Source organism: Macaca thibetana, chromosome 3 (genome assembly GCF_024542745.1).
Source record: "Macaca thibetana thibetana isolate TM-01 chromosome 3, ASM2454274v1, whole genome shotgun sequence".
NCBI lineage: Eukaryota > Metazoa > Chordata > Mammalia > Primates > Cercopithecidae > Macaca > Macaca thibetana.
In genome coordinates this window covers 67,111,599-67,127,099 of record NC_065580.1, presented here as the reverse complement: position 1 = coordinate 67,127,099, position 15,501 = coordinate 67,111,599, and the positions used below count along the sequence as shown (strand labels likewise).

Below are 15,501 nucleotides of genomic sequence, written 5' to 3'. Positions count from 1 at the left end.
AAAAAGCAAATGTAATAAAAACAAAGATAAATAGCTGGGTCCTAATTAAACTAAAGAGCTTTTACACGGCAAAAGGAACAATCAGCAGAGTAAAAAGACAACACAGAGAGGAGGAGAAAATCTTCACAATCTATACATCTGACAAAGGACTAATATCCAGAATCTACAAACAACTCAAACAAATCAGTATGAAAAAACAATCCCATCAAAAAGTGGGCTATGGACATGAACAGACCATTCTCAAAAGAAGATACGCAAATGGCCAAAAAATATATGAAAATGCTCAATATCACTAATGATCAGCAAAATGCAAATCGAATCACAATGTGACACCACCTTACTCCTGCAAGAATGGCCATAATAAAAAAATAAAAAAACAGTAGATGTTGGTGTGGATGCAGCAAACAGGGAACACTTTTACACCACTGGTGGGAATGTAAACTAGTACAGCCACTATGGAAAATAGCGTGGAGATTCCTTAAGGAACTAAAAGTAGAACTACCATTTGATCTATCAATCCCACTACTGGGTATCTGCCCAGAGGAAAGTAAGTTATTATTTGAAAAAGATACTTGCACACGCATGTTTACAGCAGCACAATTCACAATTGCAAAATCGTGGAACCAACCCAAATGCTCATCAATCAACTGGATAAAGAAACTGTGTTATACAGGGGAAGATATGTTTTGAAGACACCTTGAGAACTGTCAATATGTAATTACCATAGTTTGCTAATTTTTTTTTTTTTTGAGACGTATTCTCGCTCTGTCGCCTAGGCTGGGGTGCAGCTGGCGTGATCTCGGCTCACTCCAACCTCCACCTCTCGGGTTCACGTCATTCTAATGCATCAGCCTCCCAAGTAGCTGGGACTACAGGCATGTGCCACCATGCCCGGCTAACTTTTATTTTTAGTAGAGACGGGGTTTCACCATGTTATTAGCCAGGATGGTCTCGATCTCCTGACCTCACGATCTGCCCACCTCAGCCTCCCAAAGTGCTGGGATTACAGGTGTGAGCCACTGCGCCCGGCCTTAGTTCACTAAATTTTTATCTGATATTCCACCCTGGGGATGAGAGGGAAAGGTGAAAAATTTGAATTCTTGACACTATCTGTAGTTTTTATATTTAATAATTGTCCCAGATTTTTTACTTTCAGAGAATCCCTTGTTTATATTTTTCAAGAATTCACAATTAATTATAGACAAATAAAAGCTAACTTTCTCCATTAAAAAAAAAGAAACTGTGGTATATATATATGATGGAATACTACGAAGCCATAAAAAGGAATGCATTAACAGCATTTGCGATGACCTGCATGAGATTGGAGACTATTATTGTAAGTGAAGTAACTCAGGAATGGAAAACCAAACATCATATGTTCTCACTGATATGTGGGAGCTAAGCTACGAGGACTTAAAGGCATAAGAATGATACAGTGGACTTTGGGGACTTGTGGGGAAGAGTAAGAGGGGGGTGAGAAGGATAAAAGACAACAAATATGGTGCAGTGGACACTGCTCAGGTGATGAGTGCTCCAAAATCTCACAAATCACCACTAAAGAACTTACTCATGTAATCAAATACCACCTGTACTCCAGTAATTTATGGAAAAATAAAGAAGTATATAAAGATCATCATTTTAGTGAGGAAATCAATCTTTCAAGCAGACCTTAGAAATATATATAGATGTCATTAATTATTATTTAATGCTGATGAGACTGTGGGAAATCCACAATTCTCACACAATATTGGTAACAGGATAAATTGTTACAACTCTTTAAAAGACATATTTTAAGAGTCATCAGATTTTTCAGAGAATTTATTTGAATATCTCTGACAATTTACAATGAAAACAAAAGGAAAACTGATATGTATAAGAATGTTATTTATCCTTTTTTATGAGAAAAATGGAAAACAATCTAAATACTGAATTATAGTTTTGAAATTTCAGTCGACTATTTCAGAGCTATTAAAGTTATTATAATGACTATAGCAATATGAATAAATGCTTTTGTTATTTTAAAAACTATATGTTGGGATTACAATTATGTTAAAAAGTGTATATTTACATAAAAAGTGTATTTAAAAAATAATAAATACTAAAAATGCAACTGAAGCTTGTACCCTTTAATGATTTCTGATACTGGAAGAAATATTTAGTACAAAGTAGTTTTAATCAGACAAACATTGCACAAGACATTCAATTTTAAATAAGATTTTAAAACACATATCTCAGAATGTCACATACCTTTGGATATACTTCAAATATGGTGTATAGTCTATTACAGCAGGAAAGCTGCCATCCAGTCCCTCTCCCTTTAGGCAGAAACTAAGACAATAGAAAATACATATTTCATATTAATATATAAAATTTTAAATCAAACTTAAGTTTTATGAAAAATCTCTTGCCAGAAACGCTTCTCTCATGAAATGGCAAGTGAATTTTTTTTGTTAGCAATTTAATTGTTACTTGTCACAAATAAATGCCTGAATAAAATGTTCTACCTTCAATACCAATGACAAAGCATTGTACAAATTAATACACTGTCAATGGGTTACATTAAACCAACAGTTAACATTCTTAATCCATTTTTTTGTTTTGTTTTGTTTTGAGACAGTCTTGCTCTGTCACCCAGGCTGGAGTGCAGTGGCATGATCTTGGCATACGGAAGCCTCTGCCTCCCGGGTTCTAACAACTCTCCTGCTTCAGCCCCCTGGGTAGCTGGGATTATAGGCGCCCACCACCATGCCCGGGTAATTTTTGTATTTTTAGTAGAGATGAGGTTTTGTCATGTTGGCCAGGCGGTCTTGAACTCCTGACCTCAGGTGATCCGCCTGCCTCGGCCTCCTAAACTGTTGGCATTACAGGCATAAGCTGTCGTGCCTGGACAGTTTTTTAAAACAATAAAACAACAAACAAAACAAGACTGTAAAAAATTTAGACAGAGCTGGTAACATGTGATATAAAAAGTTAACATCCATAGAGCAATCAAAAAGACAACCTTCATATTCCATCTATCATGTTCATCCTCCACAATTAAGCTAATTAACCTAATACTAGCTTATTAAATCTTAATAAAGTTAGACTTGTAAAATGACAAATATTTAGAAAAGGAAGTGCTTTACTAAAAAAGATAACTTCAGTGAAAACGAGCAGCATTATTTTTATCAAGACCCAAAAGGAGAATTTCATTTGTCTTACACTTATTTTGTTAATATTCCTGAATTTCCAAATGTTATATTTCAATAAAAATATAATATTTCCTTCATTCCTTGTGTTTGAGTTTTCTTATAGACAAACCTTTTACTTTCAATGTAACGTAAAATCTGGGATCAATTTGTCTATAAATCTAAAAAGAACTTGTATTGCCCATTTTTAGCACTTGTTACTTTAGTGTGGAACCAGTTCATCTTGTTGATAATAAAAGTAAATTTTAACAATATTTTTTTATATTCTCCATACATAACATAAGAGACATAAGATACCTAAGACAGCCTCTCAGGATCTTCTTTATCTCAACACATGAGATAATGATAATCTTTCTGGCTTTGAAACTACTTTTAGTCTATTTCTTTTTAATTTTAAAGCAGTAGCTGAAAAATACTAAGAGATAAGATTCAAAGCCTTCCTTCACTGGGGAGGGGGTTGTTGGGGGAATGGGATATAGTCTAAGTTTTCTTTTTATCCAAGCTACAGAGCAAGCCTATCAATTTGTTAAGTTTCAGGCAGTCTCTTTTCTGAGAGCAAACCCATTTAAAAAAACAAACTGATGTCATTTGAAAGAGAACATGAATCAAATAACGATTTCCAACTGTGTGCTTTACTTAGAAAACCGAAAGAAAAAATCATAAGTAGAAACTATTAAGACACAGAATAATTTATAAACTGAATGCATTTGGTTATATTAAGTACCTGAAATCAATAGCATTGAGTCCTAGCAGCATGCCAGCAAGCATATTTGCTTCTTCACCCAAGACAATTGCTCCATCTTCATAAAATCTCCTAAAAAATGAAATGGGTGAATATATAAAATATTAAAAATAAATGGAAGTTTGATCGAGAGAAAACATTTAGAGTCCAGACTATTGTAGGAAGAGCTAAATTTTCTTTAATTTGTAGTTTTAAAAAAAACATTTCTATCACTGAAGTTTTGAAGATACCTAGACCAAAATAAAGAGATAGAAAAACAACAACAAGCCCCTGAAGAAACTAAAACTTGCCAATATAACAAAAAGAATTCTGTTTCCACCTCTCCTAAAAAGAATCCCCAAAGTGACTCTTTCGATGGGTCTAGAGTGCCAGCATTTTTCTTTGATAATCAAGCAATATAAATGTAAAGTGAAAGGTGGCAAATTCAGAGTCATTTGTACTGATCTGTTTTCAAAATGAAGTAGACTTGAGTTCTAACAAATAAGAAAAAATAATTTCTGTTTTTCTATAATTCCAAAGGTTATTGACTAAGTTAAGAATTTGGGAGGCATACTCATTAGTAATTTACGGTAACCTTAATAGTACAATCCTAATAAAGCAGATGGGCTACCAAGGTGGCTGCATATGAAAAAGAAAGTATTCATTATCCCCTTGACAAAAACGGGAATGTGAATGTATCTTTGCTAATTCCTGTAGAGCTTTTTATTTTAGTTATCATTAGTTTTTAAAAAATTTTTGAAAGAAAAATAACAATGTGGCCCTAAGGTATTTTTCCAAAAATGAATGTAAAATCATTAATCTACTTCTTTTAAAACATAGCACTATGTAAAATCTAGTTTATGTCAGTAACCAGGGATGATTACACTGCTGTATCTATTTATATTATATATAAGAGAGTGAACACCACTCTATACCACCCCACTAACTAAAATGAAACATTTTAGTAAACCAAAGGTCTTGCTCTTTTTAGTATTTCTGAGTTTATAAATTCTGCAAAAAATTTTAATATGCTTATAATCCTACCATCAATTTTGAATTGTTGTTCACAACTTATCAAGTATTTTTACAAACATATTATGTGATAATTGCAAAAAAAAAAAACCCATAAATTAAATGCAGAAGGAATCATCATTAGTTTCAAATTTACCATCAGGAAAAGTGTAAAACAATTTGCACAAGCTCATGTTAGACGAATTGCTTAAGAAGGGTACCCAATTCTTCTTTCTTTAAGTCCCATATCTTATATTAAACCCACTTTTTGTAAAACAAAAATATTTTAAAAGAACTTAATTTATGGTATGGTTAATAAGGAATATTAAATGAATAAAAAGTATAAAACAGAAAAAACAGGCAACTATTTACTCTCTGACAGATGAAAGGCTGCAAACAAATACAGTGGGGAGACTAGCTTGGAATAAACGTTTTTTATTTTCTTGGACCTACTGAAATTCCTTTTACTGATTTATATAAAAGGAGAAAAATGAAAACTTCTGGCCTAACAAAAATTAGTAAAATAAATGGAAGGATTTTTTACAGATTCTACTGAGGTGTCCTGCAGAAACGTAAAATACTTAGACAAATACATATGTTTGAGACTTTGTCCCTGGTCCAATAACTAAGTTGGCTATTGGCAGAATATATTATTAACCCTTGGAAGAACTATGCTTCTAACGGTTTCAGACCACTAAATTCTATGAGACATATGAATTTGGAAGATAATCTTGTTTTTTGAATATTGGCAATAACCCATTATTCCTAGTACTTCTTATATAAGAAAAGGTCTACTTTTTTTATTCTTTATCTTGAACCTACCATTGTTTAAAAAATACATTCCAAAAATCAGCTCAAAACTATTCTTGCTTGCTTTCTAATGGCAGCTTTGTACTAGGGAGTATTGAAGAACACCACAGCAAAAAATTAACTCGTTTGAGAAATTTTTTAAAATCTAAAGGTCTTTTATATGTGCGTGCATATAATAATGTTTTGATGAGTTTTTGGCTTTAGTTTTTTTTTTTTTTTTTTTTTTTTTTGAGATGGAGTCTCGCTCTGTCACCCAGGCTGGAGTACAGTGGCCGGATCTCAGCTCACTGCAAGCTCCGTCTCCCAGGTTTATGCCATTCTCCTGCCTCAGCCTCCCGAGTAACTGGGACTACAGGCGCCCGCCACCTCGCCCGGCTATGGCTTTAGTTTTAATCATCAGTAAATAAGTAAATTTTCTAAGCAAATGATTTAAGCAAAATGGTTGCTATATGTAAAGTCAATAATTCCACTGAAAAAAACCATATCTTAAGTATAAGGCCTGATTTAATATAACAGCAAAACAGGAAAGGAAAAATGGAAGAGGAAGGGCTAGTTAAGAGAATTGCCCATTATATGCTGAACTTTTAAATTATTAGTTCTGGTTAAGAAAAAAATTTTTCAGAAGATGTACTTCTGAGCTTGAGATAATATATTTTAAAGTAATTCAGTATTTAGAAAACTGAATTGATCCGAGAAGATATTTTTACCATTTAATCAAAAACTTCATTCACGTGTATGAAAGAGGTAGAAGCTGTCTTGAAAAATTATTCTCTTATGCAAACTAATATATCAATAATTTGACTAAAAATATGATTCCTGTGGTCAATACTTTCAAAGATTCCAAAAGATTGTAAAATTTCAACCTTTTCATTTTACCTCATTGAAAAATTGGAACATTAAACTTTGCTTATATAACCAAGGTCATACAACAAATGAGCCATGAGTAAAGCCTGAGATGACTAATCCAATAATAGTAAGGTATATACTAAAAATTCCCTTTTTTTAGTTAAAAGTATTTTTTGTTCTAAAGAAAATTTTTATGCCAGGCCTGGTGGCTAATGCCTGTAATCGCAGCACTTTTGGAGCCTTAACAGGCAGATCCTTTGAGCCCAGGAGTTAGAGATCAGCCTGGGCAACATGGTGAAACCCCATCTATACAAAAAATACAAAAAAATTAGCCGGACATGGTGGTACATGCCTGCAGTCCCAGCTACTTGGGAGGTTGAGGTCGGAGGATTGCTTGAGTCAAGAAAGCAGAGGTTGAAGCGAGTTGAGATGGCCCCACTGCACTCCAGCCTGGGTGATAGAGCAAAACCCTTTCTCAAAAAAAAAAAAAAAAAAAAAAAAAAAAAAAAAAAATATATATATATATATATAAAATAAATATATATGTATATGTATAAATGAGAAGAATCTAACCAAAACACTGTACTGCTTAATTTCAATATATTATAAATGTTGAAAGTACCAAAGTAAAAAATACATATGAAACTTCCAATTAAAGATTTATATATTAGAGACTATACCTTTAAATATACTTTTATATTTCAGAAGTGAGGAAAAATTACAAGCAACTATTTGATACTACTGTGATCTGGGAAAAAAATTTCCTGATCTTATTAGGTATACCACCCTTTCCAAGTATTTATATGTTGATTAGAAAAACATTAGTAACTAGAAAAGTATTTAAAATAATGCCTTTATAAGAATATGTTTTTCTTTTACCATATATAATTTAACTCTAATTGAAATATATTCCTATAATGCCACCTTACTGTCCACTCTGTAGGAATATTTTAAAGAATTGTAAGTAGTTCAATAACAAATATCCTTTGGATGGGATCCAAGGTGAATAATAAATATAAATTATGTTGATACTATCTAATGTTATGCTTCAAATTTTCCTTTTGTGGGAGTCAAAAGTTATTCTACGTATTTGAAAACACAGTATTAAAATATGAGAAAGCTTGTGTTATAAACCAAAGAAAATTCATTATTGGCATGCTTGTTCTCTTCCCCCAATTTAATATAAGAGACTACTAAAAGGGGATATAAGAAAATTCTTCCTCATGACATATAACACAGATCCTTGCATTATAAATAGATGTTATATTCAAAGTCAAATTTAATTAAAATGAAAAACTGATGAAAAAGTCAACCTCCAAAGGTCTTGCCAAGAATGTGAGATTCAGTAATTATTTTAATCAATAAATATATATTATATATTAAGTTCCTTTTATGTGACAAGAACTGTGCTAGGTACTATAGTTACAATGGTAAATAAGTTAGATTTAGATCCTCTCTATGGAGCATATAGTCTAGGGGAACAGAAAAGCAAGAAACAAAAGAAAAAGATAATTACAGATGATGATAAATATAAAGTAAATAAACAGGTTGCTGAGGTAGAGACAAAGGGAAGGAAAGCCCAACTTTGGAAAGAGTCATTAAGTAAGGCATTCTCAAGTGTTTAACCTGATACCTTAGCCCACATAAGTCCGATCACACAAGGATCTGTAGGCCACAGAACATTAATAACAATAATGAACACTTATTGAGTGGCAGGCATAGTAATAACTTTACATGAATCATCTTCTTAACTTTGCCGCTACATATTATTCTCCAGAGAGATTAAGCAACTTGTCCAAGATAGACACAGCTAGAGTAGAGAAACCAGGATCTGACTCCAGGAAACATGACAGCCACAGGGCCTTCTGGCTAATGTAATAAGAAATCATTTCAATGTTTTAAGTGGGAGTTGACATAATCTCTTTTATTTTTAAGATCAGCTGGAAGCTAGATGGCTACTAAATGCGGGCAAACTGGAAGGTCAGGAGGCCAACAGGTGAGCCTTAGACAACAGATAAAAGAGGTCTAGATGAGCATAAGAGCCGTGGAGATAAAGGTAAATAAATAGATTCAAAATAGATTTGGAGGTAGGATCAGTAAGACTTGCTTATGGATTAATTACAGGGAATGAGGGAGAAAGAGGAACCAGGTATGATTTTTAGATTCTCCCTTAATCAATTATGTAGGTAGGCAGTGATACCATTTGCTAAGAAGGGGTGAACACAATTACAGGGAAAAAAAAATCAGTATATCTGAACTATCTAGCTAGAGGTTTAAATGTGGTATCATGGTCATATGGATGGTATTTCAAGTCAGGGGAATGGATGAAACTCCAGGAAGAGAGAATAGAGAGAAAAATGAACAGAGGAAAAAAAAGCAGAAAATGCAGGACTGAGCCCAGAGAATATGAACAGTCAGATGTTGTTAAGTGGAAAAGATGACAGAAAAAGAGAGCAATTAAGGAAAAGCCATGGAATGTTGTATAATTTAAAGGTGCAGAGATTTTTTTCAAGAATGATGAAGTAGTCAAATTCTACTGGGAGTAGCTGGGAGATGGAGTACAATGTGGACAGAGGAATATCCATTACATTGGGTAGTTTGTAGATTATTAGCAACTGGTATTCTTTTAAAAATTCTTGGTGGAGTGATGAGGGGCAGAAGCCAGAGAAAAGTGGATAAGAGAATGACTCTAAAGTAAGAAAATGATGGCAGTGTGAAGAAGTGATCTGCAGAAGTCTGGTGATGAAGTGGAATCGTGAAATTAGCATTGGCAGAGGGGAATTACAGGTTCAATGGAGAATCTTTTTCTTTTTAAGGTAGGAGGTACCAGTATATGTTCTATAAGGGTGGGATTGATCCAGCAGTAGTAAAGAGATTGAGGATGAGGAGACAGAAAGTTGATAACTAAAGGAAGAGGGGAATCATACACTATCTGGTGTTTTATGACTGGCTTCTTTGCTAAGCTTAGCAGGTTTTCAAGGTACATCCATGTGGCAGCATGGATCAGTACTTCATTTCTTTTTATGCCTGAATAATATTCTGCTACATGGATACAGACACACATGCACCTAGGAGTCATGTGCTGGGTCATATGGTAACTCTATGTTTAACCTTTTGAAAAATTGCCAGGCTGCTTTTCAAAGTGAGTGCACAATTTTCTTTTCCCCCCAGCAATGTATGGAAGATTCAGTTTTTCAAAATCCTCACCAAAATTTATTAAGTGATCTTTTGAACATAACCATCCTAGTTTGTATGCAGTGTTATTTCATTGTGGTTTTGCATTTCCCTGATGGCTAATGATGTCGAACAATATTTTAGTGTTTATTAGCCATCTGTATACCCCCTTTGGAGAAGTGTCTATTCAGATTCATTGCCCATTTTTAAATAAGTTGTCTTTTTATTACTGAGTTGTAAAAGTTCTTTATATACATTGTAGATACAAAACCCTTATCACAGGGGTCCCCAACCCCTGGGCCATGAACCAGAACCTGTCCATGGCCTGTTAGGAACTGGAGCTGCAGGGCAGGAGGTAAGTGGTGGGCCAGTGAACATTATCACCTGAGCTCTGGCTCCTTCACTTAGGCATTAGATTCTCACAGGACTAAGAACCCTACTGTGAACTGCACGTGTGAAGGATCTAGGTTGCATGCGCCTTATGATATTCTAAGTAATGCCTGATGATCAGGGGTGGAACAGTTTCATCCTGAAACCATTCCCTGCCACCACGGTCCGTGGAAACACTGTCTTCCACAAAACCAGTCCCTGCTGCCAAAAAGGTTAGGGACCGCTGCCTTATCAGATTATGATCTGTAAAAACTGTCTCCTATTCTGTTTGTCATCTTTTCGCCTTCTTCATGGTGTCCTCTGAAACACAAAGTTTTAATTTTTATTATGTTCAATTTATCTTCTATCTTAATAATGTAAAACTTTAATACATACTCAGATTCCAAAATGCATTCTTAACTCTTAAAAGATTTTGGTTACTTATCACTATTCTGTTTACTTTTCTGTAATTGAGAAAAGTGTTTGTCATCTCATATTTCTCTTTGTGACAGTTCAATAATTTACAAAGTTTTATTTTATACTTTACTGCTTCCTTCGATTTGTGCTAAAACATTGTGAAAATTAATATTTCTTTTGAAGACAACTTTTTCATTATAAATTAAATACTGTGATATAATTGCAAACAAATGAATTTCCATAAAGCTAATTTATCTTTATATTTTCCATATTTATTACTTCAAATTCTTGTTACATTTTCAATTGTGTTTGAAATAGCATATGGTATTTTTAATTTAAATGTACTAATTATTTTTTAGTCTGTGGGTAAAGAGAAATTAAAAATTTGAACAAATTAATTCAGTTTTTATGTCAGTTCTCATTTGAAGGTCTTCCCAGTAACCTACCAAAAAAAAAAACCTACTTTTTTTTTTTTTTTTTAGCTTAGATTCTAATCTTCACTCTGCCAACTTCTCAACTCTGGCTATTTTCCAATTATACTCCAACCCCTAAGCCATGTAACTCTTCAAGGTTTTTGTTTGTTTTTACAACTGCTCATTAAGACATCCTACACCTTAGCAAAAAGATCACACATATTTCTTCAATGCTTTGGAGCCACAGTCATGTACTCAAAATTTATTTTATCTCTACTCCCACCCTTCCTCCACCCAAACTTATCCTTGGGTTTTCACTGATTAGTGCTTTCAAGCCTGCCTGCCTTAGTTCATGAAGCTCCTCCTCTGGTACTGGGATAAACATTTGTATTACTATTTTAAAGGCTATCACTACTCTTTACCTGTGAAGAGTAGAACATGAAGAAATCTACTTTATTCAGATATTCTCTAGATTCCTAAAGATTAGAGATCATTTCTCATTCTTCTAGGAGTACTTACTTCAGGAAGCATCCAGATAAAAGGTAAGGCACAAATACTCTTTCTAATTGTTTGTATTTTACAAATCTAATCTTATGAATATACTTGTCTTGACTAGAAGTTTGCAATCAAATTTAATTAGAATTAAGAAATTTCTTTGGTTTCATCTCAGTAAAAAAAAAGATAGTGTAAATAGAGGGAGAAAAATAAGATTTTTTTCCACATTGTTTAGTTAACTTGTAAGATAAAAATTCTGAAATAACTCCCTACTTACTTCCTTTGAGAGTTACAAAGCCATTATATTCACATTTAAATCCTACTATTCAATAAATGTATATGTGTAAATATTATATGCACGTGTGCATATATCTATGTATTAGACACGTATATATGAACATTGTACGCTAAGCCATGTTTCTGTTTGAAGACTGTATGTTTATGTATTGTTACAAGAATATTTTTACTTCATGTACTTTTTTAGAGCTGAATCATTTCCTTTCTATGAAAAAGCATGGTTAACACGTAAGAACAAGGCAGAAAGCATTTCCTTTAAATATTTAAACTACTTGTTCTAAAAATAATCTATTCAAGAATTATTTCTACCCCACCCAATCATTTAAACTAAGAAAGAAGACTAACAATTTAGAGATTATTAATTATTTAATTTCTATTTGGAAAAGACTATCATAACTTTGATTCAATATTGTAATTGCATAGGAAATGATTACTATGCAAACTAGATTTTGATTTAATTAACATAGGATTTTTAGATTTGAGCTACTAGATTCTGATACTATTCTTTGTTTTCATTTTCAAAGCCTTAGTATCCTCAATGCTTAAGTTTCATAATGAAACTTAGTTATGGTAAACAAATGTTTCATTTTATAAAGTTCATTTCAAATGTCTAAGGGTTTATCATCATCTCACTGTTTATCTTTAGAAATATCTCAAGTGTCACGTTGCTTGAAAAGAAGTTAAATAAGTATACATCAGATTTACTTTATGCAAATATTACTTTTAGCTAAAAGTCTTTCTATCCTGGTCAAACTTACAATAGTGACAATTATATTTTTTGTATCTCAAAATTAAAAGTTTACTATTATATTACCACAAAAAATAGAGGCAACTAAATAAAGATACTTAATTAGTACCAGCTAGTTAGTTGAAAGAATGTGTCATAATAAATGCCCAGATTTTCTCAAAATCCAGAATGTCAAACCCTGCATTAGGATATGGAATTTAAGATCTCAGAGATATGATTTCTTTGTGCTTATTTTTTTCTATCAAAACTAGTTTATAGTTGTAATTATTTTCTCTTCTTTCAGAAATATGATTAATGAGGTAGAGAAAAGAATGATAATTTAGAAATATCTCAGGCAGCTCCGCCCAACAGAACCTTCTGTGATGAGGAAAACACTCTAAATCTGTCCAATTGGGTAACCATAAGCTACATGTGGCCATGGGACATCTGAAATGTGATACAGCACTTGAGAAATTAAATTCGTAATTTTCTGTAATATTAATTAATTTAAATTTATATATGGCATGTGTTGGTGGCTACTACATTGAACAGTTTATGTCTAAGTTATTAAAATTATTAAACCTTTTCATTTACAAATACTTTTGATATGGAGAAAAGTGGCTTCTTCAACAGCAACAAATAAAGATTAGTAGTTGAGTGCTAATTAGGAATGACTGTTGTCCTAATATGTACCTTTTTCTATCATCATAAAATATTAACAAAGTCCTATTTTTCACATGGCACAGGATGTCATCTTTATACAATCTAAGAAAAACAATGATTTAGATTGTCCTAAAAAGATAAGCAAAAATTAATTATACATATGAATTAAATTATTAATTATATTCTTTTTTTTTTTTTTTTTTTTTGAGACAGAGTTTCTCTCTTGTTGCCCAGGCTGGGATGCAATGGCACAATCTCGGCTCACCACAACCTCTGCCTCCTGGGTTCAAGCTATTCTCCTGCCTCAGCCTCCCGAGTAGCTGGGATTACAGGCATGTACCACCATGCCTGGCTAATTTTGCATTTTTAGTAGAGATGGGGTTTCTCCATGTTGGTCAGGCTGGTCTTGAACTCCAGACCTCCAGTGATCTGCCAGCCTCGGCCTCCCAAAGTGCTGGGATTATAGGTGTGAGCCTCTCGCCCGGCCAATTTCTATTCTTTACAAGCAAAAAAATAAGGAAACACTGTGGTGGTGAAAATAAAAAAGATGCTATTGAAATTTCATAGTTAAATCTTCAAATCCATCAGGGAACAGTCTATGGAGAGAATGAAGCTTCAAGAGTTGAAAGAGTACGAATCAGAAATGATTTAGAAAAAGGATATTCCAGGTATAATGTGTATCTTTTTACAGAAAGGTAGACGTATGTTTAGTTGACAAATTACATTTTCCTAAGAAGACAGTGGATTTATCTGAGTAGTAACAAAAGGAGGAAATAAAACGGTTGAAGATTTTAGAAAATGATTCTTCATCCTATTCTGATTTTCAAGTCTTTAGGTGATTCTTTCAAATATATATTAGAAAATTAAAAGGACTTTTAAACCTGGTTGTTTTGAAGTCTCTCAGAGCTGTAGAGATGTATTCAGATAAATGTTTTTCCATGAGTGCTACTCTGATCCAGGCTCTACCCTAAAAGGAAGAAAAAAGAATCAAATATAAAAAAAATTAAAAAAATATTTTGTCACTGTGCCATCAAAAATAAAAGTATTTTAATATGTAAAAACAGCCATTCAAAATATACATTTGATAACGACTAAGAAAAATATTTAAGTAGATAAAAATAGATAAATTTTGATTATCTAGAGTATATATTTTGTTTTTCTGAATAGGTAGGGTACAGCATGTCAAACTAACTTCCTATCCTCTGAAGGGACAGAACATTAATGCTGAGCTACTTGGGTTAGAGAATTCTTTTGAATTACATAATGTAATGATATAGCTCTCTACTTCAATACCCCAAATCAACAAACTAATTAAAATGAGCCCTCTCATAAATCATGAAAAACAGAGTTCTCTCTCACTAATAAAGATAATCAGTCTTAACATCACTTATTTAAGAAAATTTTCAATCCTGTCCTTCCAGTGGGAAGTTTTATACAACTAGTAATAAAATCCAAATTTCATGATTTATCATGAATCCAAATCATGAGTTATTGAATTTGGTGTCCCCAGAGAATTCTAAAAGCTATTACCAAATATTTAAACTAGAAAAACAAACAACAAAAAACAGAAGCCAGCATATTCTAGCACAGAATCACAGAAACAGACAATTCTTATTAAATGTAATTAATTTTCTTATGGACTTTCTATTTAGAACTAAAGAATATAAGAGATCATATTTGTAGTAAGAATTTTATAATTCAATTATTTTCATTTTCACTCAACTCTTTCACAAATCTCTTAAAAACTTCATGAAGACTGAATATATAGAAAATCAAAACACTGCAATGGCAGTATAAAGGTGACACTAATCAATATACATGATTGTCAACTGCCAGAAAGGGAAAAAAAACATACTCTAGAAACGTCTACAAGTGTAGTGAATTCAGCAAACTCTGGGATAGGAAAAGTCACAAAGGAGTCAATCTAGGCAGTGGTAGAATGCAGGCCAGAAGCAGCAGTACTACTACTGGGAAGAAAATGAATGATACGCGTGTGGTTAGCATGCAAGTCAATTTACCTATCAAGCTCAACATCCCTTTTAGCTTAGCTGTGGTTGATTGGAACAGAGGAAGGAAGAGGCAAGCTACCGGCTGGCCAGTAGTCTCAAAATTCTCTCTTGAAATTTCATCTAAAAGACACAGAAACTAATAGTGGTGTCTTGAATCAAAAGGTTACAATTTCACCAATGAAGTCAGGAAAATTGCTCTCCAGAGAAAATTCAGCACAGGAGTCTATGCTGTTACTAGATAAGAAATGTAGGGAAAATCTTCCTTCCTGATTTATTAATTTCAATCCACACAAAACTGGGCTGTATTTAGTTTCCTGCATTTGAATGTGTATGGAATTCTGTTATATTGTAAGGATAAGTT

At 33.0% G+C, this 15,501-nt stretch overlaps 2 protein-coding genes across 10 annotated transcripts in view; one reads left to right on the top strand and one right to left on the bottom strand.

The window, feature by feature from the left end:
• The window catches only part of RUNDC3B (RUN domain containing 3B), a 180,518-nt gene that overhangs the window by 85,359 nt on the left and 79,658 nt on the right, over positions 1–15,501 (bottom strand). For all 9 annotated transcript variants that reach the window (XM_050785280.1, XM_050785281.1, XM_050785284.1 and 6 more), the window contains 3 exons: positions 14,013–14,098; positions 3,913–4,002; positions 2,248–2,328 (listed from right to left, as the gene is read on the bottom strand). In XM_050785280.1, coding sequence (XP_050641237.1) covers positions 2,248–2,328; positions 3,913–4,002; positions 14,013–14,098 — 257 coding nt within the window. The remainder of the gene's footprint in view (positions 1–2,247; positions 2,329–3,912; positions 4,003–14,012; positions 14,099–15,501) is intronic.
• The window catches only part of ABCB1 (ATP binding cassette subfamily B member 1), a 220,063-nt gene continuing 215,807 nt past the window's right edge, over positions 11,246–15,501 (top strand). Inside the window, exon 1 of the mRNA XM_050785269.1 lies at positions 11,246–11,491. The gene's annotated coding sequence lies outside the window, so the exon portion shown is untranslated. The remainder of the gene's footprint in view (positions 11,492–15,501) is intronic.